Below are 25,978 nucleotides of genomic sequence, written 5' to 3'. Positions count from 1 at the left end.
AATTGCTGTCTGTGTGAGTGGGTGGCAGGAGAATTTGGTGGCTGGTGGCAGTTAATGGAGACGTATAGCATGAATGGTGTCAACAGGAACAAGCCTTTTGGACAGCGGGCCAAAGGATTATTTCCATGCTGTATGACTGACGATTTAATGCTCCTGCGAGTTTTGAGTGAATCATGACTGGGGTTTAAGGAGGTACAAAGTAGAGCAGGCATCTGGACACAGATTCAAGCTTGGCATCTTGGGGCAGTGGAGGTGGCTACCTCAGAGAAGGCAGTGTATTTCTCAACCGTGTCTCACCTGGGCTCGGCTCCTCTCCGAGTCCAGCCAAGGCGTGTCTCAGCTGGGCTCGGCCCCTCTCCGAGTCCAGCCAAGGCGTGTCTCAGCTGGATTTGGCTCCGCTCCGTCGGCGTTGCCTGTTTTCTTGCATCGTTTCCGCCGGCCGGCCGAGGTTTTCGGCCGCCTGTTGCCCAACATGTCATCGCGACTGCGGCCGGAGAGTTCATCCACCGTCTCGGAAAGCTCGTACTACGGGAGTATCGAGCGCTGCGTCTCCCCCAACCCCGTGTTCATCCAGGAGCAGAAACAGAACCGTGGCGTGGCCAGTCCCACCGCCACCATCACCAGGGTGTTCCGACAGGGATCCAGTCCGCACACCTTTGAGCGGGTGAGCCAAGTGCTGATATTGAGGGGGTTTGTTTCAGTGAAGTCAGTTTCCAATCGATCGGCACCGCGTTCTGCTGTGTCGATGCTCGAAGAATTTTGAGTGATCGGTAAATTGGAGTCTATTGCGAACTTTTAGAAACTATGTGGCTCAAAGTAAGACTGGCGATGGAATCAGCTTTCCTGCGTGAGTGCTGCCCCTGCCCCAGTCCCTGCCCCAGTCCCTGCCCCAGTCCCTGCCCCAGTCCCTGCCCCAGTCCCTGCCCCAGTCCCTGCCCCAGTCCCTGCCCCAGTCCCTGCCCCAGTCCCTGCCCCAGTCCCTGCCCCAGTCCCTGCCCCAGTCCCTGCCCCAGTCCCTGCCCCAGTCCCTGCCCCAGTCCCTGCCCCAGTCCCTGCCCCAGCCCCTGCCCCAGCCCCTGCCCCTGCCCCTGCCCCTGCCCCTGCCCCTGCCCCTGCCCCTGCCCCTGCCCCTGCCCCTGCCCCTGCCCCTGCCCCTGCCCCTGCCCCTGCCCCTGCCCCTGCCCCTGCCCCTGCCCCTGCCCCTGCCCCTGCCCCTGCCCCTGCCCCCTCAAACTGCGCACAGCAGCTGGTTTTATGTTGCCTACGAGCATAAATGGCGATTTGAATTTCACTTCCAGCAGCCTTTTTTATTTTAAAACAAAAACTTCACCTCCAATTTCTCTTTTATCTTTCCTTGCCAAATTCCTCTTTTGTCCGTTTCTCCTTCCCCCAAATTCTTCTTCGCGTCCCCACTTCTACAGTTTCCTCAGCAAATAATGTGCCATTTGAGATGTGGCAGTTTATTGTCATACACGCAAGTAAAATTTACAGAGGCCCTGAAAGTCTTGCTTGCTGTCGCCTCACGGTGGGTAAGGTGCACCACCACCACCAGTTCGAATTAAATTACTGTAATGCCTTGAGACCAACTGATATGCCCACTTCCAAAATTGCCCATGGCTGGATTCAGTGAGGCATTTGAACAGTAAAACCTTATGATGTACTAACAATGATATCACAGGGGAAAGTTTGCGTGATTGACGTTATAATTTCCATTTCTATTTTAGTGCCTGTCATTAGCCAGCCTGTGTATACATATTTTCAAGATTAAGCATCCATCTCCTTCCTTATCTGTTTGAAAGGAAGAGATTTTCCTCTGTTTATTGGCAGGTGGAAGATCTTGGGATCATTTCCAGCCCATTTCTGCTGCTTGATGCTTGAGAAGATTGGATACAATTTAGATTGAGTTGGAGTGAATGGAGGAAGAGTCACAGTGAGGTGTTAGCCTTTGGTGGGGAGGGGGGGTTGTTTTGATTGATTACTGAAGCAGAATAGACAGATCTTTATTCTTAAGCAACTGCAGCAAAATGACAGCACTGGGACAAAACAAAGCAGATGACAAAAGATTTTTGTTTTTTATTGCTGTGGCAGCATGTGGAAGGGAGATTTTGTGAAAGATAGATAAGAGGAGCTGAATTTAAACAATTCCTCTCAGGATCTTTGGGTCTCCCCATGCATCTTAGAACTGCTTTGGTAGTTTCAATGAGATAAACTTGTAATACAGGAAATAAATGCTGCAGCCAGTTGAGTACATGATTAGGTACTGCTCATAGCAAGGGGACCATGTTGAGATAATGTGCAGCAGGTGTTGTTCGAGGTTTAATATTGACCACAATACAGGAGAACATCCCTGGTCTTCTGCAAAAGTGGTGTCTTTTGCAAAGGCAGGGAGAACCAGGTAAACACTGCCCATCAAGTCCTGAGTACTACCAGCTCATGTTCACATAAGGATACCTTTCACTTGATATTTCTTCCAGATCTTTGAAATTTCTCCTAAAAGTTTATCAGTCTTGATGATCTTTTATTTGACTTTCAAGTTTGATCTTGGCTGGAACTCCATTGAGATGAAGATTGAAAGGTTGGAGGGAACCCATTCAGAACGTATAAACTCATTACAGACATAATGGGATTCACACCCAGGTCCCGATCGCTGGCTCTGTAACAGCATTGCGCTAACTGCTACGCTGACCATTCCACCCCTTTTGCACTTTTTGATGTGAAATTTCTCATCCTACCATTTCAAGAATATGTGAGTTTTCCTTCTGGATTGATCAATATTTGTCACTTAACATGTTTGATTATAACTTTTCATTGATTTGCGAGATCTTGATGCACTCAGGCTTCCTGTTGCAACTCCCCACCTTGCAACTGTGTATGCACATCAGATCATTAGTTCTGACATGGCTAAACATTGCCATAGAGACAGAAGAAAAAGTTCAAGAACACCATCAAAGCATTCTGAAAATGTTTAACATTTTCCCATGACTTGTAGGAATCCTTGGGCTATGGTTGTCGAAAATGGAGTAGGATTGTTTAGATCAGTGGTTTTCAAACTTGGTGGTATGTGAGTGGAAAGAAAATGTTTGAAAGCCATTATTTTAATCGTACCTAATTGATGTGTGTGCACGGTTTCATAGCTCCAAAGGAAATGGAGCAATGACAATTTTTCTCAAGCAAAATATTTCAGTAACAATTGGGTCTAGAGCGGTGATTCTCAACCTTTTTCCCCCATTCACATATCACCTTAAGTAATCCCTTACTATTCACAGAGCACCTATGGCATAGGGATTACTTATGGTGATATGTGAGTGGAAAGAAAAAGTTTGAAAACCACTGATCGAGATGATGCCAAGAACCTCAAGCCCGCATAATGGAAAGTTGAGAATAGCTGATTGAAGGAGTGCATCAACCCCTAAACTACTCACCACTTCCCTTTAAGCATCTCCTTGGCCAAACATGCAGGGTCTGCATGTTCCATGTGGGCCTCATCAGTAACTCAGAATCTGGTCATTCTTGATCCTGAGGGACTTTCAAATGCATTGCTTTCTTGAGCTAGGAATTCCTCTATATTTGTATTAGCTGCCTCATTTGTGAAGTGCCTTGGCTTGTTATTGTTATGGATGGTAGAAAAGTACAAGATGTTGGTAGGTCACGAGGATTTAGTCATGAGCTTGCTATTTTTAAATAAAAAACAATGCAGCAACAATTTGAATTCCAGTCCAATGAATTAATGGGAATAGTTCCTTGGCTTCATTGTAATCTGGATATCCTCTATGTTCTGGTCACTGTGTTCCTACATCATTAGTTGCAGCAAAAGTAATTTGTGCAAGTGAGATGATAATGCGCGCTATTGCCATATGCATTGTACATCTTTTTAAAACTTTATTTATTAGTTCAAAAAACAAATAATATATGACATATACAACAATTAACCATAAACATGAACGTTATTTTTTATAAATAAAAAAAGAAAAGAAAAGAACCCCCCCCCCCCACTTCAGCCAACTCTCCTAAGGAGAGCCATAAAGAAAGAAAAAAGAAAAAATATTAAAGAAAAATTAAATATACATATTAAGATCTAATCAATATAAATTGAAATGTAAATATTCTGAATATAACAACCACTTATTAATTTAAAAATTATAATTATCATGTGAAACATATGTGATTTTTTTCCATTATTAAACAATATTTCATCTCATTATGAAATCTATTAATATCAGTCATATTTGTATCTTTCCACGTACTAGGAATACATTTTTTTGCTATGGATAAAGCTAAATGTACAAAAGCAAGCTGAAACTTACCTAATCCCAAGCTTTTCAAGGGTTGCAAACTGCCCAATAAAAATACTGTTGGATCTAAAACTATTTTAATCTTATACAGATATTCCAAAAACAATTGAATTTTCTTCCAAAAAAATTGTATATGTATACATGACCAAACGGCATGAAAAAAAGTTCCAACTGTATCACCACATCTAAAACACAAGTCTGATTCATGAAAAATATACTTTTTTTAATTTTTCAGGTGTTAAATATAATTGATGTAAAAAATTATAGTTAATCATTGCATAACGAGCATTTATCAATCTAGTTACACTATCATAACAAATATCTAACCAATCATCTTCGGAAAAATTAAAACCAGTATCCGCTTCCTATTTACTTTTAGATCTATCCCAACCCTTTTTATCCATACCATCCTGTAATATTTGATACATAGATGAAATACAACCCTTCTCTGGTACCTTCAATAAGAAAAGTCTCAAATGTCATTTCAGGTAAAATCATATCTCTATGCATTGTAGATCTAAACTAATATTCTTTGTGGCAGCTCAACAAGTATATCATTAAAAAAAACAATTACTATCTTTGTTTTTTTCCCTCATGATCCCATAGTTATTTTTATTAGTAATGGAATTTTCAACTTGGACAACAATCCTCATAGGGTGGGGTTTAATTCTTAGTTTAGGAATTTTTTTTTCTCTCTTTTCGTTTTTTTACGTGTAATAACATGGGGTCACATGTACCATGTTCATTGTTATTTAATGTGTGTAACTCAATATTCATTTACCTTATTATTATTATTACCATATGTACCTATGTATTTTGCAGATGTTAAAACCAATTCAAAAGATTGAATTAAAAAACCAATTGCATCAGTATATGTTAATTTAAATTGAACAAGAGATAATAATTACAAAAGCTAGATAGATAATTGTGCTTTATACCATAGTGCAAAAAAAAACGAAGGTGGCATTAGTGAAGACGATCCTCTTGTGGTGTTGGAGCAGTCCGTGATTAATGCAACAAGGGATGTTCAAGTGCTTGATACTTGCTGGAAATAAACTGTTCTTGAACAATAAGGTGTTGCTCTTCAGGCTCTGTAGCTTCACCCAAAGGTAGCAGAGAGAAGAGGTTGTGACCAAGATGACGGGAGTCTTTTATGATGTTGGCTGCCTGCCTGATGTCTTCAGTGGATGGGAGGTCAGAGCTTTCGATGGACTTTCAGGACCCTCAGCAGCTACCGCAGTGTTAGTGCAGCATCGGGAAGTGGTTCTGAGACCTCTGAGCTTGTTGAAGAGATTATTTGATGGTTCTTTATCTCTCATTTCCATGTCTAAACAAATGAAAGTCTGCTTTAAGGGTCAGCTCAAGATGGGAGTGAAGATGTGAACTTAGCAGTGCCGATTGGTTGGGCAGAGGGTACAGTCTGTCCTATTACTAGTCGCTGTGCATTATAGCCATTTTATGGGTCAAGGGCTTTGAATATACATTACTTGCCTCATTTATTTTCATTAGATTTCTGTGGTAAAATCATGAGAATTTGGTTATGAATTTGCTACTTGCAGTAGAAGCATTGATTAGAAAATTCCTTAGACCATTATTTCTCAACTTGTGGTCCTTGGGTTGGTTATTGGTACTCTGTTGTGACATGGCAAAGACAAATAATATTGGTTTAATAAATTAGTAAAATTAAGTTTTAAATTTTACACACAAAAAAAATTCCCACAAAAATAAAATTCTCAGTCTGGGAAGGAGCTTGAGTTCTTCAGAATTCCCCTGCACTAGTGGATTGTGGGTTTGTTACAGGCAGACCACAGTAAGTAAAAAAAATACATATAGGTGAGAAAACAGAGAACAATAGGCTTCACACCCTTAGCCTTGTTTGAGTAAACAGATGGGGAGGAATTGAGAAGAATTTACAAGCCAGGAATTTCCAATATGAAGTGTCAACATTTTTTCACAAAAGAGGTTTCAATGAAAGCAATTCATAACTTCTGCTAATCTGTAAAATCTTTACCTAATAGGTTCTTCAATTGACAAGAACTCACATCCATTTCGTGGAAAAAACATGAATGCAATTGCAGATTAGAATGATTATTTCCTGATTTTTTTAAATTTATTCCGGCATGGACTATTCGCTGATATATTTTAAGCACACCTTTCAGCTCTTAAACAAGTATTGACACTACTTCAAATGTTGAAATGGTTTAATTGCATATTGAGTGAAGTAGGACTTAAGGGTGTATCCAAAAGCAAATGAATTCACTGAAAGCACATTAGCAGCAACATCAAAGCTAATGATTGGGAATGGAGGCGGACAATGAAACCCCTATCTTTTATTTTGACACAAGATCCCGCTGTATTATTTTTTCTGTCTTTTAATGTCCTTGTGGAATTATCCCTTAAATGTATTTTCTTTCTCTATCCTTTTCTCCATTTTCTCACCTTGTTTTCCTTCCTATTTGGCTTTCTATGTTCCCTTGCTCTTATCCTTTAGATTTATGCAACCATTTTCCTGATTTTCTTTTTCCTTATTTATTTTCCTCTTTTTTTTGCACTTCTGGTCTTTTCCCATGCCTTCTCTGTCCCTCTTTTCCCTCCCTTCCTTCCCTCTTCCTGGTGAGTCCTTGCTCTGATTTGTGAATTATTCAGGTGAGAAAAAAGTTGTATTTGGAAGCTGCCTTGAAACATTGTGGTCTGCAATCATAATGTTGTGATTAACTATTTAAAACTACTGATGAAAGTAATGGAGGCATAAATCACTTAACTGCATTCCTGTTCCATAATCATTGCTTTACAATTATTGTTAAGCAAAAACAAATATTTGCTATGTATTTCTGTGCAAAAATACTGTTCTTAAAGGGCCCAGATCCAGATTACACCTAAAAAAACAAACACCCATTTGACATCAAAACTTACCTGGAATTTATTTCAAAAAGGAAAGTAATCTCCTAATTAATTTGTGGACAAATATTATTTGGAGGTTTTTTGGGGGGTTGGTGAGGTTAAGGGTGAATATTTACTGCACTGCCAAGCCGAAGAATGTTAAATTTCTCACTATCTCATGTGTTGAAGGGAAGAGGAGGGCCTTTATTCCAGATTGTGAAAGAAAACCTGTGGAGTTAGTAGTAATGATTTTCTCAATGTTGTTATTGCTAAAGAAACGGCAGTTGCTTCATGTTGATCAGCCACAATAAAAGCAAGAATGAACTGGAAAAAGCCAAATCCAAGTCCAAAACAAGGAAATACTTTTCATATGGAGCCAGTACATTGGATGCAAAGACACCATCGGCTTTGGTAAATCACTTGAAAGTACAGCCTGCTTATTCATGGAATCATTGAAACTTAACAACAATAGAAGGAGGCCTTTATGCTTTTAGTCTCTAGGCTCTGCATGTCTTCCGTACGCATCCAAGCACCTTCTAATTGTGATGAGGATTTTTTTTTCCCGGCACCACTCATGCAGTGAATTTCAGACCTCTACTGCTCTCTGCACCTCTCCTCTAATCCTTTTACCAGTTACTTTTGCTTTTCAATGACTTTTTTTTTTCAAATTTTAGAGTTACTGCATGTTAACAGGCACTTCCAGCCAACAAACTCATGCTGCCCAAATTAGTGTACAAACTCCATACGTTTTGGAGGTGGGAGCACCTGGAGGAAATCCATGTAGGTCACGGATAGAACATACAAACTCATTACAGTTGTCAGTGTTGAATTTGAACCCAGGTCACTGCCGCTCCAATAGTATTGTGCATGAACTGTGCCATCTAGCTTGTTAGGAATTAAAGTACCTTTAAAGAAATTGCTCGAGACAAAAATTGAGAACAAAGAACATTTATTACTACAACAATGCAAAGTTGGGTGCTTCCCCTTACCCTGGGAATACACACACATACTGGGGCTCACCCAACTTTTATACAGTCAATTTCAGTATCAGAATGCCCTCCCCCTTACATTCTTCTGCCCCCTGGATGGGTTTGGCATAGGTAATTCTTCCTGCCTACGTGCAGTTTCAGTACACTTGGAGGACCAGGGGGTATCCTGTGGGTGTCCCATCATGTCATTGTCCTTATTCACACCTTCCTGATTCTCTGGGCTACAGTCTCTTGATATGCAGAGTTGACTCATTCTATCTAGGGTTGGCTAATTTCATATGTATAAATCTGTGTATGGTTAGCTAATTAGAAATGTATGACTTGGTACTTCTGTCCAGGGCTAGGAGACCCTTATCTGATCCAGACTACCTCAACTTCCTACATTCTATTGTACCTTACCATTCCTTATCTTAGTCCTATGGTCTTGTCACAAAGGATAGAAGATTCTTATGTTAATCGTGCTGACTCTGCTTTCCTGCATCCTAAGCCCCAAACTTATCCTGTTTGAACTGGTTTCAGCCATTTTACTGATGAACTTTAGTTTCTTCCATGTTCATAATTTTAGGTCAATTTTCCCATCTCTCACAAGCTCAATCCTGTTTACCTATGCTTGTCCATGCACTGTACACCAAAATGAAAATGTCTCTCATCCCCTTTTGTCCAAATAACAACCCTCTTCTTAGCAAACCCCTAATTTTCCAGTCCTGATAACATCTGTATAAACTTTCTCTTAAGGTACAATTTGTATCTTGCCCATTTTGTAGTAATTAGAATTAAATGTAATACTCACGCTGTGCTTTAACTAGTGTGGCACAGTGAAAATGAAAAGCAAGAACCTCGTGCATGGTGGAATCTGTATGGAATCTTTGCCTTGGCTGATAAAAGAAAATATATGTTTGTCCTTCTTACTAAACTTGCTGATTTTTAACCCTTAATGATTTGTGGGTTGAATCCACTTCTGGCATGTGTTTTATTTTCTTTTGCCTGGTTCTGTATTGTGCATCTCTGGTTTAAGTGCAAATATAATAATGAGTTTATCGTCATACACATGTACAATGCACATGTGTACCAAAGTTCTTATTTGCTGCAGCCAAACATGTACTTGAGTGGAAAGAAAACAACAGTAATGTACATTAGGTTATCCCAGTATGGAAAGAGAGAACAAATATTCACATTTACTGTTAATGCAAGAAAAATGTTTGAAATGATTGAGTGTCTGCAACAACTGCAGACAGTGATCTTCACAGATTTTGAGAATGCAATTGGGTCAAATACTTTCTGAGGATTCATCCTCTTGAAGGTTTTTTTTCTGGTAAGACTCAGAAGCTGCAGAACAGAGTCTCCAGGGGATGTGAGGGCTTATTGTTTTCCCTCTTAAGCAAGCAGTTGTGGGAAAGTTAATACTTTCCTGCAATTGACCCACTTGTCCTAACCAAATCCATCTTTCTGGAATATTAAGTTAATCATAAACTAATTTAATATAATTTGAAAAGTTCTTTTCATGTCCTCTTGAGATTTATCTGGGTTTTGTGAATGATTCCAATAATTTCCCCACCAAAATGCCAAAATATATGCCTAACTGGCTGTAATTACTTCTGCGGCTTGAAGGCATTGTTTATCTCTCTTTTTATATTCAAGGGTACGACAGGCACATTTTAATTCTCTGACACCACGGCTGAAGTCAGAGTATTGAAAAACTTTAGAGCCCCACAGTGCTTCTTCTCTGAATTAGTTTCTTTGGCTTGGCTTCGCGGACGAAGATTTATGGAGGGGTAATGTCCACGTCAGCTGCAGGCTCGTTTGTGGCTGACAAGTCCGATGCGGGACAGGCAGACACGGTTGCAGCGGTTGCAGGGGAAAATTGGTTGGTTGGGGTTGGGTGTTGGGTTTTTCCTCCTTTGTCTTTTGTCAGTGAGGTGGGCTCTGCGGTCTTCTTCAAAGGAGGTTGCTGACCGCCGAACTGTGAGGCGCCAAGATGCACGGTTTGAGGCAATATCAGCCCACTGGCGGTGGTCAATGGGGCAGGCACCAAGAGATTTCTTTAGGCAGTCCTTGTACCTCTTCTTTGGTTTAATTTTCATTGTAAGAGCATTGAACAAAGTGATATGATTGGGGAACGCTGGATGTGAAGTCGAAAGCAAATGTAATCAAGTAATGAGTCTGGGGCTATTTTTCGTTCTATTTTGCACACCAAATTGGATGTACTTTGGAGGAATAGAAGAAGAGAGGTGACCCTTGTGTTTGTAGTGTATGTAATGGAAAGAATATTCTTTCAATACAAATATTGCCGCAATTTTATCATATTAGGAACCGTTTTGATTTTTTTCTATCAGTATAGACATAAAATAATGACAACTTTTGCTTAGACAAAGAAAATACGAACAACAATTATGATAAATCAGAGCAAGTTTGGTATCTGTCTTTTTCTATATATTGACTTTTCTAGTGGACCGTTCCTCTTCATTGTAAAGGAATGGAAATGTAGACATAGAGCAGGGTAACAGGCCATTTCAGCCTATACAAGTTTGTGGTGCCCAATTTACACCCAATTAACTTTTACCCCAGTACACTTCAAATGGTGGGAGGAATCTGGAGCCCCCCAGGGATAACCCACACAGACACAAACTCCTTACAGACAGTGTGGGATTTGAACCCAAGTCCAGATCACCAGTGCTAACTGCTAACACCAACCGTGCTGCCCTTTGTGGGAAATCTCTTGCATCCTGTGGCATGACCCATAACTCATTTATTTGAAGAGTTATTGTAGGATTGTTAAAATAAAGTGGACTGCAGTTTTTAAAGATTGCTCATATTTAATTTTGTTTTTAATTTTTTTGGTAATTTTTATTGCATTTAATATAAATATATCAGTTTTTACATGCTGATCTTCAAGTATTTTAAACTGTCACAAGTTCCTGGCAAGTGTTGACATGCCACACAAAGCCCACAACAAATGTCTCTTGGGTTATGCTTCCCAGACACACCTGTGAATGTGAGACACAGAAAAGGCAAGTATGCTCTTCAAATTCCTCTGTTTCTGAGAAGCTGACAGTTTGCTTTTTAAAAATGATCACAGAGTTTGCAAGCTGAGGTTCAGCCTCATATTGAAGACCATTTTTAATTGAAGATTAACAGGTGAAAATTTTTTAAAAGTGAAGTTTATTCCAGTTTAGAGTGGAATTTCAAACAATAACAAAGACTGAACTGTTTAAAATGCATTAACCATTTCAATAGAAATGAATTTATCTCAGTTTTTGACATTTTAAATGGGTCATTCTTTTAGAGAAAATTGCTTTACACTTCCAGTAGCCTTCTGAACGGCCTTAGCTGAACAAAGCTGTGATGAATTTATGGATGAATTGTGGGAGTTGACTCAAATGTGGGCATTAATTTGCCTGGAGCAGTAGTTGCTGGCCCAAGTCAGACAGGGTGTGTTAAATAAATCACATCATCCAACTTTGTTGTATGAGAGAATAAGGAAGGAGGTTTTTTTTTCTTTGATAATACAATAGATAATTATTTTGTTTAATTGAGAATTGTAAATATTGATTACATTATAGAAGGAGAAGAAGAGGGTAGAGAATTGTCAATCCTTTTTTTAAATAAGGGAAATTATTTAACTTCCTTGATAAGAAATTATAATTTCTTTTTTTTCCCCCTTGATTGTTTGTTTTTAACTATTATGTTTTGATAGATTAATAAGAATGTGCTTTGGAGTGTTCATATTTTGAGATAATTTCTTAAATATATTTGGGCTATTGTATAATTGAAATGTTCAATTGTTAATGCTTTAAATAAGATCTAAAATATTATAAAGAAAAGAATTACAGATGATTTACAATTTTTGTTAGTGTTATACAGAATGTCTTATTTATTCTGTGTAATGGTTTATATCATTTTACTGAATTGTACTTTGTATATATTTTTAAAAAATCATTTAAAAGAGAAAAATTATAAATAGAAGGAAGTTAACAGACTGCTGCCTTTGCACCTCTATCTCAGTGGACACCCTGTTGGGCACATTGGATCAGAGTCATAACAGTCATTAAAGCTGAAAGAGTTACTTAAATAGATTAATCTGGATAAGAAACGGGTCGATTGTGGCTGATGGTTATTTTTGAGACTGGAGGGAAGTGAATTTTGGTATTCGACAGGGATTGATGCAAGGAGCATTTCATTTTTCATTTTCATTGATACCTAGACTTGCAGATAAATCACAATGTCTAAGTCTGTGGATATCCCAGAACCTGGTGGCATTGAAAACTGTGGAGAGAATAGTGCCAAGCTGCAGCAGGATAATAATAGGCTGATGGAATGGGTAGATGCATAGCAGATGATGTTTAATGTGGTAAAATGTTAGGAAGAATGAGGAGAGACAACTTTAAAGGATGCTACTCTGAAAGTGGGGCAGGAGGAGAGTGTTCACAAATCATTGAAACATCAGGGACCCTTAAGAAGCGGATCCAAGGCTACAGATGTTGGAATCTGGAACAAAGGACAATCTGCTGGAGGAACTCAACAGCTTGAGCAGCATCTGCGGTGAGGTGGGGGGGCATGAAATTGTCAACATTATGTCTCGTGAACATTGTCATTCATTAACATTTTATCATTAGTAATGTTTTCCAGTTCCCTTATACAGAGCAGGGAGCTGCTGACATCATAGAATTGTTACAGCGCAGATCATTCAGCCCATCACATCCATGCTGGTTGTCTATCGAAGCCACTCTCATGCTCCAAGGTTTTCTCATCATGAAATATTATTCAATGCGCTCTTGAACACCACAATGCCTCCATTACATCTGCAGGTTGAGATTCCAATCACGTTCTGCATAAAACAGTTTCATCCTTGTGTCACTCTTCATTCCCTTCTTGATTTTATGACCAGAGCTCTTGACCCTTGCACCAAAGGGGACATGCTTCCACCAACCGCTCTGTCCAAACCTCCCTTCCATCAAATCTCATCCGCTTCCTCCTCGAAAATCTGTACCTACCTCTCATCTCGTCTGAAAGCTATCTCTCCTTATTCCAATAAAAATAGTCGTCTTTTTCCAGAACCTCTCTAGTACTTTCACATCTTTCTGAAACCATGACAGTCAGATTCAAAGTAATACCCCATCGTTTTCTGAAAGTCAACAAGAAGTGATCTCTAGCCATTACCTTTTACAAGTACTTAAATTAGTTCATTGTAAACACTTTTGACCAAGCTTTTTCAAATCAAAATCATTTGGAAACCATGTCTTTTAAAATCAAGTCATCATTAGTGTTTAATTGTATTAAAGAGTTTTTTTTGTAATACATTTAGACTTTTTTTGTGAAAATTTATTGGGATTTTCTGTCACATGACCCTTTATTATTTTCTCCAATCATTCACCTTCCATGCTGATTTTTTTTTTAAAATGCCGACTCAACAGGTTAGACTATCTGTTGGAAGAGAAACAGTCAACCTTTCAGGTTGAAGACCCTTTATTGGAACTGTAGGAGATAAAATCTTGTTTAAATGCAAATAAGGTGAGGAAGGAAGGATGGTTCAGATAGGCTGAAAACAGGGGTGACCTTGGGGATAAGCTGTGAACAATGTTATTTTGTCATTGGAGGTAGTTGGACAGCAAAAACATAGACAAAAGAATGCGGGAGTTGCCAAATGCAGAACAGGAAGTCATGTCCGGCAGGGCAGGCTGAATGACTAAACATTGCAATGTACTATTGAGTGCCTTGATAAGATTTCAAGATGGAAAATAGAAAATGAAACTTGAAGCACTTTCTGTCAGTCCTCCTTCAATAACCATATAACCATTTACGGCGCAGAAACAGGCCATGCTGGCCTTTCGAGTCCATACCGGTTCACTCGAACAACTCCACTAGCTCAAACCTCACGCTCACTGCCAATTACCCTCCAACCCCCTCACCACCATGTACACATCCAACCTTCCCTGTCTTAGATGTCCAGAAATCTGAATGAAGGAATGAACTGAAATTGTAATGTTGGTGCCAGCCATTATGTTGATAATCCAGCGTTCAACAAAGAGCATAATGATCTGTTGGTTCTGAATATTTGTTTTATGGTGTCATAATTCTTGGTTGATCTTCATTCTGCAAAAGCCAAGCTGCTGTTTGATTCTAAATAAAACCACTTGATACATGAAGAATTTTCAACAATGATTTGACTTGCTCTTGGCAATGTAGGAAGTTGGCTACATAATGTCGGTCTATTATTTATATGGGGTTTGATCACGTTGCTACTTATGATGCCATACATTTGACCATTTGTCATTTCCCTATTGTTTGCAGTTGCCTTTTCATTCTGAGTGAACAAGACCAAGCAATATTTAAACTTTTGGGAAGACAATCAACATAATTCAAAAATGAAACAATATATGTACTTTGAAGTTTCAAAAGCTAATTCTGTAATGTTTCTACTTCAATTCAACTTCTGACCAAAGTTTAGTCAATTCAGTTAAAACCTATCTATAACATCAGACTGTTCGATTGCACTTCCATGAAACACCTTTCTATACTAAAGGCACAAAAAACAGCTTTCAGTAAATGCCCACTTGGCTTTGTCGAAATAACTTATTTGCAGTGTAAGGCCTCTTCTACCAGTTCTGATCCAATAGGACCTTTCCATCTCCAGTCTTCTACGTGAAATTTATCCTCAACCATCTTGACAGATTTAACTGATCAGTCATCTCATCATTTTCATGTTTGGTCTGTTCCACGGCTCCATTTGCCAACAAAATGATTGAGATCATATTTTTAAAAATTGAAATCCGCTGTTTCACTTCCTCAGGGCTCAAAAGGTGTTTAAGAAACTCTCTAATTGTACTTTTTTTTATCACATTGGATTATTATGCTCACATACAGCCAAAGGGTCCTGTAGCAATTTGAATAGCAAACCTCCTCAAGCAAGTTTGCTTCCGAATATGGCACCACAGACAGAAATCACATCAAGGATGACTTGAGTCCCAAAGTCTAATAATATTCCCATTATAATGTGAAGTAACCCGACATGTACTTCCTCCATTTCATTCCAGAAAAAGGAAGTGATTCTCAATTGCATACAATAAAAACCCCTGTTTTTGGGAATTCAAGCAATTGGAAGCCTCAAGCAACCAGGAAAACAATTGGGAAAAATAGTTAAAAGTATGGATGTTAAAAATTAGCGCATCTCGCCTTCATGCAACGCGTAATCTCAAGCAACTGGAAAATTCACTTTGCCGGCATCTCCCAATCCCCATAAATGCTGGATACTGGGGTGTTACTGTATTGAACATTTGCAGTATTACCTTGAATATAGGTATACAAAATTCCAAATATGTTTGGGGTTAATTGGTCACATGGGTGTATTTGGACAGAGTTGAGGGGTCTTGCCTGTGTAGGCTTACAGCATGGATTGCTCCACAAACAGGCAGGTATAGTTGGGACCCATGGCTACTCCTTTGATTTGGAAAAAGAAGTTGTTTAAAGTGAGGACAAGTTCTGCCAGGCATAGAAGGGTGGTGGAAGAGGGTGACTTGTATTTCTGGTCCAGAAAGAAGCAAAGTACTTTAAGATGTTCAGTCTGGGGAATGGAGGTATAAAGGGATTGGACATCCTTCGTAAAGATGAGGCAGTCCGATTTGGGGAAGCTGAAGTCATTGAAGATATGGAAAGCATGTGAGGTATCGCAGATGTAGGTGGGGAGGGATTGGACCAGGGGAGAAAAGATAGAGTCAAGGAAGATGAAACTAGTTTGGTCTACCCAGATGGTTGGGTTTGTGTATCTTAGGTACAAACAAGCAGTATGGGGATAGGAGGCAATGAGGTTGGCAACTGTGACAGGGAAGTGACCAGAGGTGATGAGGTTGGAGATGGTGTTGAAGACGGTGGCTTGATGCACAGTGGTGGGGCCCTGTGAGAGGGGTAGATAGGAGGAGGTGTCTGAGAGCTGTCGTCTGCCCTAAGCAATGTAAAGATCAATGCACCAGACCACAACAGCAGCTCCTTTGTCTGTGGGTTTGATGGTCGTTGAGGAGAGTGGAGGGAGGAGTGTTCAGAGGAAGTAAAATTAGAATACAAGGGAGGGGGTGGAGAAGTTGAGGTGGTTGATGTCTTGGAGGCAGTTGGGAAAAGGTCCAGAGTGGGCAGTTGGCCAGGATGAGGTGTCCAGGAGGAGGAAGAAGACGTAAAGTGGGAGAAAGGATCTTGGATGGGGAGTGGAGAGTCACGGTCATGGAAGTAAGCCCAGTGGTGGAGGCAACAGAAGAATAGTTCGGCAATGTGGTGTTCATGGAACTCTTTAAGGTTGGGGATGTGGGAGAGGTCAGAGGGGAGGTGGGGGTGTGAGAGATTAGGGGAGGGAGAAGGAGGAGGAGGGTGTGGGTCAGAGGGAAGGTGGGGGTGTGGGAGATTAGGGAGGGGAGAAGGAGGAGGGGGGTGTGGGTTAGAGGGGAGGTGGGGGTGTGGGTTAGAGGGGAGGTGGGGGTGTGGGAGATTAGGGAGGGGAGAAGGAGGAGGAAGATTAAGGGGTAACCAGAGAAAGGGGATGGGAGATGAGGTCTGAGAGTTAGGATTAGAGAAGAGGGGGACAAGGGGAGATTGGGGTGGAGTAAGGAGAGGTGAAGGGGGTTAGGGAAGAGTAAGGGGATGAGTAAGTGGGATCTAGCAGTGAGATCGGGACTACAGTAGGAGTCTATGACGGGTGCCACATGGCTGGAGTCAGCATGGGAAGCTCTGGCCCAAGGGTGGTTGGGGCTCAGGTGAGAGTCGGAGCCATCAGTGTCGGGACCTCCTACAGGTTGGTGGACTGGTTCAACTCTGGGTTCAGCGGTCGATGAAGGGCTCGAGCCCCAAATATCAGTAATGTATCTTTATCTTTGCTATATAAAGGACACTGTTTGATCTGCTGAGTTTCTTCAACATTCTGTTTTTACTTGGTAACATTTTAATCGAGTCACACTTAAATCAACCAAGATTGTGCAACAATGGGACAAGTTTTATCTTGTATCTTTGTTAAACACTGCACATACCAAACTGGGAAAAGAAATGTATTGATTTGAAGCAGCAAAGTTAATTGGACCACATTTGTCTATGCACATGATTTTGAATCATTTTGTGTTTTGCATGTGGGTTTATTTTAATGATATATTTTGGATTTTGTTTAAAAATAACTTTTCCTCCCATAAAATAAAATACAGGGATGTAATAATTAACAAAAATGTGATATTACACTTGTTTGCTGCTAGCCATAAAATTGATCAAATTAGGGAATGGGTTTGAAAGAACTAGTAAAGTTTACTGATCATCAATTTTCTGACTCTTGATTATGGTGGATTTTTCTGTGCAGGTACAAAGTAATCAGCAACAATATTTATGTGGAAATGAAGACACTTTTCTACCGAATAGCTTTGGGCAAGTGGGGCTGTCAAGCCCAACAGAGGTATGAATTGGCAGTTTTACAAACATGTCTGGGTGGAACCTGTAATTGTCTTGTCACATTTATTTTGCTGTACAAGGTGTAAAATGGTAAAGCAGCAGATTTATTCTCTCTGCCTCACTGATTATTGTGTGCACAACAACGAACTGCAGCTAAATCTATCTTGTAACTATTTATTTTAGTTTTGTAGAATCTATTCAGGAGATAAATCCTTTGCATGTTTTTGTTTTTTGTCAAATCCAGACATTTCTTCTCGTAGAATCTTTTGACAATTGAATTTAATTACAATGGTTATACTGACTGCATTGAGGCAAGTAAAAGAATTTGAGCCAAGGCTAACACGAATGGAATAATGTGGGTCAGTTTTGTATTGCATGAAGCTTTATACACAGGAGAGAACTGGGCATTGTGTCACTTCCTTGTTACATGACTAAGTCTCATAACCTACAAAGTTGTAAAAGCTCTTGGTAAATTGAAGTAGTGTAATGCGCAACATAAAGTTTAAACATCCATGCATCTTCCAAAAAAACCCCATGAGTAGATCAGCTGTCTCGTTCTTGACAATAATTCTGCAAGGGAATCCAGAATTAATTAACCATCCTAATGTCAATGCAGAATCAAAATTGTGTCCTATTGATATGAAATTATATTAAGCACATCTCATAACAACCTTTGTGCCTGTTCAATTATTTAAGAATCATAATTGAACTTTACAGACATGAAAAGTTGGAGTCCACGGCTTTCCTTCTAAATTCCTCTTTCTTAAGAAAATAACAGGAGCAAATAGGAAGTTGAATTTCTTTTTCCCCTTCCTATTTCCTGATGCTTATTTTTGACCTTTTAATTTTTAATTTAAATTTATTTATTTTTTAAATTTAAACATAGAGCACAGTAACAGCCATTTCAGCCCACAAGATTGTGCCACCCAATTTACACCCAATTGCCCTTCACACCTGTATGTTTATATGGTGGGAAGAAACTGGAACCCCCAGGGCAGACACGGGAGAACATTCAAACTCCTTACAAACATGAGATTTGAACCCTTGACCCAATCACGGGCGCTGTAAAGGCGTTGCACTAACCACTACGCCAACCATGCCACCCCTTTCTTCCTAAATAAGAATACAAGATAGTGGATCAGGAGGTCATGTATGCAGACATTAATATAAGGAGTATGGCTCGGCCATTCAATCCCTTGTGTCTACTCCACTCTTCAGCAAGATCATGGCTGACCTTTAACCTCAGTGCCCCCTTACTGCACAGACTCTTTATTCCTTGATTCCACCAATATTGAATAAACTATCCATTTCAGTTTTCAATAGATACAGTGCCTTTGCAGCCCTGCAGAAAATATGAAAGGTTCATTGCTCACCAGAAATGTCTTCTCATCACTTTTGTAGATACCCGAGTTTGTTTGATGAGACAATAGCCTTTGATTCTGAATGCTCTTGGCAGGGAAAACATTATCTCTGCATCTGGCTTGCCAAGCTCCATAAGAAATTTGAACATTTCAGAGAGATCACCTATTGTTCTGAGTTTAAGAAATTAAAGCCTGTATCTGTTTAATCCGTCCTCAAACAGCAAACCTGCTTCTATAAGCCTGTCCACTGTTTTAAATTGTTCTGCTCTTTGGCTTCAATTCTAGTTTCATGCTACTTGAGCTGAGTTCAGATGAAGATAACAATATCAACAAGATTCATTTGACTATTTTTTTTTTTTTTTTTAAATATTTTATTTTTCACACCATAAATCGCAATAGCCATGATATACACTTTTTCTTTTCCACACATTTACAGTGACTTTTTCTAGATTCATTTGACTATTGATGCATTTTTAGAACTTGTAGGTCATTGTTAGGACACACTGTCAATGAATCATCACTGCACTTTGATTTTAATAAAATATTATACAGTGGACCACATTTGTTTACTTAAAGAACTTTAAAACCCTCAATCGAGAAATCAGTAAACATAGAATCATGACAGACCGTGGCAACTCGGCCATGTGAATACACTCTGATGCATCTTCACTTTGAGAGAATGCCTTTGAATTTATCATGCTTATGTGTTAAAGTCAGACCAAATTTTTTTTAAAACTAATATAGGCTTTTCAGTCGAACATTGAGCCATGACATCAATTCATTCAAAACCACGAGTGTGTTTGTTTTTAAACTCTCACAAATGGATGAAGCAAGGCAATTTTAGCTCCTATTGGTTGCGAAGATTTGGGTACCCTATCCTCTGTGAAGTGTTTTGAGAGATAATGGCAGCACAGTATCAATGAAACCTTTTTCTATCGTTTATCTTTTTTCATTAAAGTTTGTTTAAATTAAGTGAAGTGTCATGCTATGTGCATGTATGGGTTGACAACACCTTCCCTTGGATGCTTAGGAGGTAGAGATTGGTTTAGGATTAGTGGGTATTTTATGAAAAAAAATGGGTGGCACAATTTGTAACGGTGCTGCTTCACAACAACACGGCTCAATCCTGAATGCTATCTGTGTGGAGTTGCATATTCTCACTGTGACCCTGGTCGTTTCTCCTGGGTGTCCCAGTTTCCTCCTATATCCTAAAGATGTCGGTGAGCTAAATTGCTTCTATAAGTTGCCCCCTAGTGTGCAGGTGAGGAGTAGAGTCTGGGCGGAGTTAATGGGGAAGTGGAATTCACATAGGATGAGTGTGAATGGCTGCTTGTTGGTCTCAGTGGGCCAAATGGCCCATTTCCATGCTGTGTTTCTATATGACTCTGAGATGGTTTTATTCATAACTGTGTAAATCTCAATTGACATTTCTCTGTGACACAGCTACAAAACAGACAGCATCAACATGTACTGGCTCAAAGCTTGAAAGGAATAAATATTCCCAAAGATTCGGAAGTCATAGTACATAAAACCTACGTGACGGTTGATCCAGTTCCTTCCATGCAGGTACGAGTTAATATAAATAATTATTAATTTTATCTAACCATGCCAATGTGATATTTTTTGATTCTGTAGAAATTAAAGAATAAACAAAATAGAATAATTAATTTCACCAAAGTTGAATTATTAGATATAAGTGTGCTCATTGCTAGGCAGATTAACCTTTTTTCAGAGTGATTCATTTGGAGTCTGTTCGTGGACTGAGTTTCAGTAAAATTGAAGCCTTTATATACCATATCATGTTTCCAGCAGCTAATCTGTATCTCTGTTAAGATTAATTTTGGAGTTGCTTTGCTGGTAAAGTATAAATGAAAGTTTTTTTTGTCTGAACAAAATCAGTATGTCTACTCAGAGCCATATCCAATGGTTCAAATCAAGTTGGATGCAGCTGGTGTGCCCAAGGGAATCCCTGCCATTCTGTCCCTAATATAAAAGTACGTCCCCGATACGTTGATCTCTGGGATGAGCGACAGACACTGGTGCCAATATTACATCTCTCTGTCACTGGACTCAACATGGTCCAGTGATGGAGTTGGATCTTACAAGGGCTCTCCAGTGTTGTACCAGAGAATTTAACTCTATGAGACCTAGTTTAGAATTGGAACACCCTGTCATTGAAAAGGAATTTTTTGATTGGGTGATTCGGTGTTTTAAAGTATTTTTTATAAATGTTATTTACTTTTTAGAATTGTTTATTAATGTAAACTATCTCTAAAATAAATCCTGTGAGACTCTGATAGTCATCAACGCCCTGAGGTAATTACCCAACTCTCAATTGACTCTGTTTATAGGTGTACAACACGAAGGACTTTCAATCCTATCAGAACATTGGAAATACGCAAACCCAATGGGAAAATGTCAAATACAATGAAAGTCAGATAAGAAATGTGCAAAGTCCTGTGCAGGTACGGTTCACAACACTGCCTTCCAATGAATTTTAAGGAAGACTTTTTCACATTTGTAATTCCCATAAAAATAATAGTTGTCCCTTTCGTTGTTAGTGCTTGGATAATTAATTTGTGTTGTCATTGTTGATAGAATAACGTGGAGGCAGATGATTGGATGCACTATTTCACAATTATGGATTTTACTTTGCAGGATTGATTTTGGCATTTTATTCTCAATTTACGTTTTGAAAGAGCTTTTACAAAATGAAATGCTCTTTAGTTGAAGGAATAGAATTTCATAGGAAAATGTACATGTGAATTCTTTGTTTGTGCCTTTGTCCTATATAGTAATTGCAGGTGGATTTAGAATACAAATACCGTACATTTCGGCAGATAAGATGACCTTTGAAGCACCCAAAAAATTACCCCAAAAGAGGGGGTTGTCTTGTAGGCCAGAAACAAAAACCGGTGACCTTAAAATTCTGGCCGGAAAAGTGGACCGGTCCCGACACCTCCCCACTGCCACCGCTGTCGCAAACCACCTCCTCACCGCCGCCACTAGTCCCCAGCCACCTCATCACCGGTCCCTGACCACCTCCCCACCGGTCCCCGACACCTTCCCATTGCCACCTCTGGTCCCCAACCACCTCCCTACTGCTGTCACCGGTCCCGATACCTCCCCATTGCTGCCAGTCCCAATCACCTCCCCACCGTCACCCAAGGTCCCCATTCCTGCCCGGGAGCCCGAGGCGACTCCTTCATTGCGGACAGCGCTGCACCCCCTGTTGAGAATGAACTTGCTGTCACTGACTTCGGCTGCAGCTGATGCTGGATCCAAGCTCCATCCGGCATCTTCCCAGACAGAAGCAAAGATTTTGGGTATTTTTTTTCTGTTATTGTAATCACTTGCTTGCTTAATTTAGAGATTTGTTACTTGGTAATTGGGGTGTTGTAACAAAGTTTGATTTGTTGCTGGGGGGGTTGGGGGGGCTCATTCCTTGAAGCTATTTTGAGGCGATGAGCAGAAAATTGGCATGTTGTCTTATACGACTGAAATGAGCTAAAACTATGAAATTCAGGTTGAAATTGGGCTGAAGGTCATTTTATCCACTGATATGTACAGTATTTATTTTTATGAAGATACCACTTGTGTTGTATGCAATGGAGGTTTAGAGGTGGTGACTGAGTTATGAGATAAGTTTTTAACTTCAGGTTTGTGAATGATAACGCTGACTTGTGTGATTGACACATCTGGTGAGCATGGCTTAATTTTAGTTTTAATATCGCCGACCCAAACCAAAAATTTCTGTTGATGATTAAGATTGAATTTTAACAAAAGTCTCTTGGACAAATGCCGTGACTAAGCTTCTGTTTTGAAATGGAACAACAAATTCATTTTCATTAGATACTAAAAATTTCAACATTCTGAAGATCAAAGTTAAAAGAAAAAAATTTGTTAATGAGAAAGATGATCTCTGGAAGAAAATCACTGTGGTTAAAGTAGAAACACCAAATGCAGGAGAAGTTCAGCAGGTCAAACAGTGTAGCAAAGGCAAAGATACATGACTGACATTTCGGTCTTGAGCCCTTTCAGCATTAATTGAAAATGACTGTGAATGAAAAATTAATCTGAGCTGATTTTTTTTTTACATTGCAGTTTGTAAGATATCCAAGCGAATACATCAGGTCTCAGAGTGTACAAAGCTCTGTCACATCCCAGGAATCTGAAGGTCGGGTGAAATACTGTGGACGACAGAGTCCTCATCAGAGCCAGGTAATGCATTTACTTCAGAGAGTTATGTATTGTCTTACTAAATGATCATTAGATACCTTAAAAACTAAACTGTTTCCATACATTGCAGAAGAAAGTTTGTTTTTTTAAATCAAAAAAAATATCCAAGGTGTAAAGAAAAGACATTTGAAGCAATTTTCTATTTAATATTTTGCAATTTGGAAAGAAATATTGGAAGTGGGCTTCTATACTTCAGTTTCAAAAGGATAATTTGGAGAATGGTATTGTCCAGATTGTTTAAAAGGTAAAGTTTGAAGACAAATGAAATTGAAGTATCAGGTAGATTTAATTGTTGAATTCATGCAGTTAAACAACTCGAGCTTGTCATGTGCTTTGCTAGCACATTGGTGAAGACCATTCAGACTCTAGATGGTGAGACGAATAAAATGTATAATTATAATTTTCAGAACAATATTGAATTATATCTGGAAAAAAAAACACAGCAGTTGGAAGTAGTGATCCTTGCCTTATTCCAAGAAAATTGACTCTTATTGTTTAATTGTCTTCTCTTCTAGACTCTTCAGTTAGAGGAAGAAATTTTTTTAGCATCAGCCCTATAAATCACAAACCTCTGCATTTCAGTAAGATCAGCTCTTACCCTGATAGTTTAGTATCGGCTGATGCTCTTAATCTCTAGGAAAGGTTTGTGCAGCTCATCAGATAGTAATTGTGAATGTGTGGTGCCCTATTTCAAGTCCACTATCTCCTTGTCAGAGCATGCAAACCAGAAATGGTCTCTTCTGTGACCTCATCAAGATCCTGTACAATTGTAGACCAACAAATGTGCAGATTGATAGGTTAATTAGCCCCTTGTGCATAGATAAATGGTAGAATGTGTGGAGAGTAAGAGAAATTAGTTTAAAGTATGTGCAAAAGTGGATACTCGATGATCATGACAGAGTTGGTGGGTGAAAATACCTCTTTAGTGCCGTAGAGCTCTATGAACCTAACCCCGCCCGTAGTAAAGATAAATAATATATTTGCAATTCAAGGTGCTTGTTCTGCCTTGTAACTGCATTTCATGATCAACATACAAAATTCCTATGTACACTATCTGGTTTCATAGTAATTAATCTTTATTTCTATGCTTTCTCCCAAAATTAATACTTCACCATTTTCCACATTACACTCCAGTTTACTGATCAACCATGTGAGAGGCTTCAGAAATAGCGGGGGAGAAAGTTGGATTGCGGGGGGTCCACTGGAGTGGAACATATAGCTCTTGGAGTTTGGCGGTGGCACAAGTACAAGACTTTGGAAGGTGAAATGTGGTAGAAAATTGTGCTGTAGTTGATATGGGGTCAGTATGGAAAAGGATATTTTGTGAGAGATGTATGTGTCACTCAGTACAAGTCTTTTGGTTTAAGTAAAGCTGGGTTGAATTTCAAATGCCCATAATGTCAAAGCTGGCCTACTTTAAATGGTTTTCCTTTTAGTCTGTGTTTTTCAGATTAAAGACTGGAATTTTGTAAAACTCGAATCCTTATTTTTAGAAAAATATAAACTGAGGTCGATAAACAATTGTGCTTTTGGCTAATTATTTACTAAACTGTTCTGCACATATAATTACCTGTTGCGACTGTGATTAGTATGGTGACACAATTTTCACATTTGTTGCATCCAATCATTTCGTACTGAAATAACAGTAGGTGCTGCAAAAATCTGTAATTTAACTGGCACTTGTTGGTTTGCAGATGCATTCACACAGAGCTGAGCAGCCCATTAATAGATGTCATTTCTCCAGAGCATAATATCTGAGCTTTGTCTGTCGAAATGAACATAATTTCAAATGTAACAGAATTGCAATTGATCTTTAACAAATCTGCCCAAACTAATTAATGGTTATGTGTCATTTGCAGCCAATTCATGCAAAGTGCTGCCTTTATTCTTGGCTTTAATCAAGAATATGAAGGTGTTTCCTTCATATGCCATGCTTCTCACGCAACTTTATTAACAACTTATAGGCGAGGTGTATCTGATTACACATCTGTGGCAAGATGGTGTAATATGGTTGAGATATTAATTTTAATAAAAACTCCCAGGAAACAATATCTTTGACATTTTATCCAGTGAGTAGCTGAAGGCATACACCAGGAATGTACTCAACCTTAACTAGGTTTTCTTCCCAAAGGCAGCAAGAGGTCTATTGATTACTCTAGGTATCCCTGTGTTACTGAAACAAAAGTAAAAAAATGCTTGATACATTTAGCAGAGATAGTGTTTCAGGCTGAAGACCCTTCATGAGTACTGATCCTAGCTGGTATCCAGATCTGGCCTGATCTGCTGAGTTCATCCGACAGTTTGTTTTTTCCAGCAGGGAAAACATTTGGTAATGCACGCAAGGACAGCAGGCCCAGATTTTTTTACTTTCTGTAGCCATAGTATTGATTAGAAGCCACACATTTTTATGTTCAATTTCTGTATGTGAAGAGCAAACCTAATTTTGAAAGGTGATATTGCTCATTATCTGCCACCTACAGTAAAGCCCTTCTGGATAAATGAGATATGTTGCTGAAATCCTTTCATGAGATGATTTGTCCACAAGTGGCAACATGTTCTTGATGTTCTCATTGGTAAATGAGTGCTCTTAGTACTGACGTGCTGAGAAATATCCGGATTTCAGATTTATTGTCAGAGTACATACATGACATCATGGTTAGCGTAGCAGTTAGTGCAACTTTGTTACAATACCAGCGATTGGGGCATGGAGTAAATCCCATGTTGTCTGTAAGGAGTTTGTACATTCCCCCTGTGTCTGTGTGGGTTTTCCCCAGGTGCTCCAATTTCTTCCCACTGTTCAAAAATG

At 39.3% G+C, this 25,978-nt stretch overlaps 1 protein-coding gene across 2 annotated transcripts in view; it reads left to right on the top strand.

Annotated features, from left to right (window-relative positions):
* The first annotated feature begins 329 nt into the window (after nucleotides 1-329).
* pof1b (POF1B actin binding protein) overlaps nucleotides 330-25,978 on the top strand; it is an 82,155-nt gene continuing 56,506 nt past the window's right edge. The window contains exons 1-5 of one of the 2 annotated variants that reach the window (XM_069893408.1): nucleotides 330-664; nucleotides 17,484-17,576; nucleotides 20,377-20,499; nucleotides 21,285-21,398; nucleotides 23,038-23,154. In XM_069893408.1, coding sequence (XP_069749509.1) covers nucleotides 473-664; nucleotides 17,484-17,576; nucleotides 20,377-20,499; nucleotides 21,285-21,398; nucleotides 23,038-23,154 — 639 coding nt within the window. In that variant the 5' untranslated portion in view covers nucleotides 330-472. The remainder of the gene's footprint in view (nucleotides 665-17,483; nucleotides 17,577-20,376; nucleotides 20,500-21,284; nucleotides 21,399-23,037; nucleotides 23,155-25,978) is intronic. The other variant, XM_069893407.1, reaches the window with a different exon arrangement.

The sequence above is a fragment of the Narcine bancroftii genome, chromosome 8 (genome assembly GCF_036971445.1).
Source record: "Narcine bancroftii isolate sNarBan1 chromosome 8, sNarBan1.hap1, whole genome shotgun sequence".
Taxonomy (NCBI): Eukaryota; Metazoa; Chordata; class Chondrichthyes; order Torpediniformes; family Narcinidae; genus Narcine; species Narcine bancroftii.
Note: the sequence above shows the minus strand (reverse complement) of the source record. Positions and strands in the feature narration are given on the sequence as shown.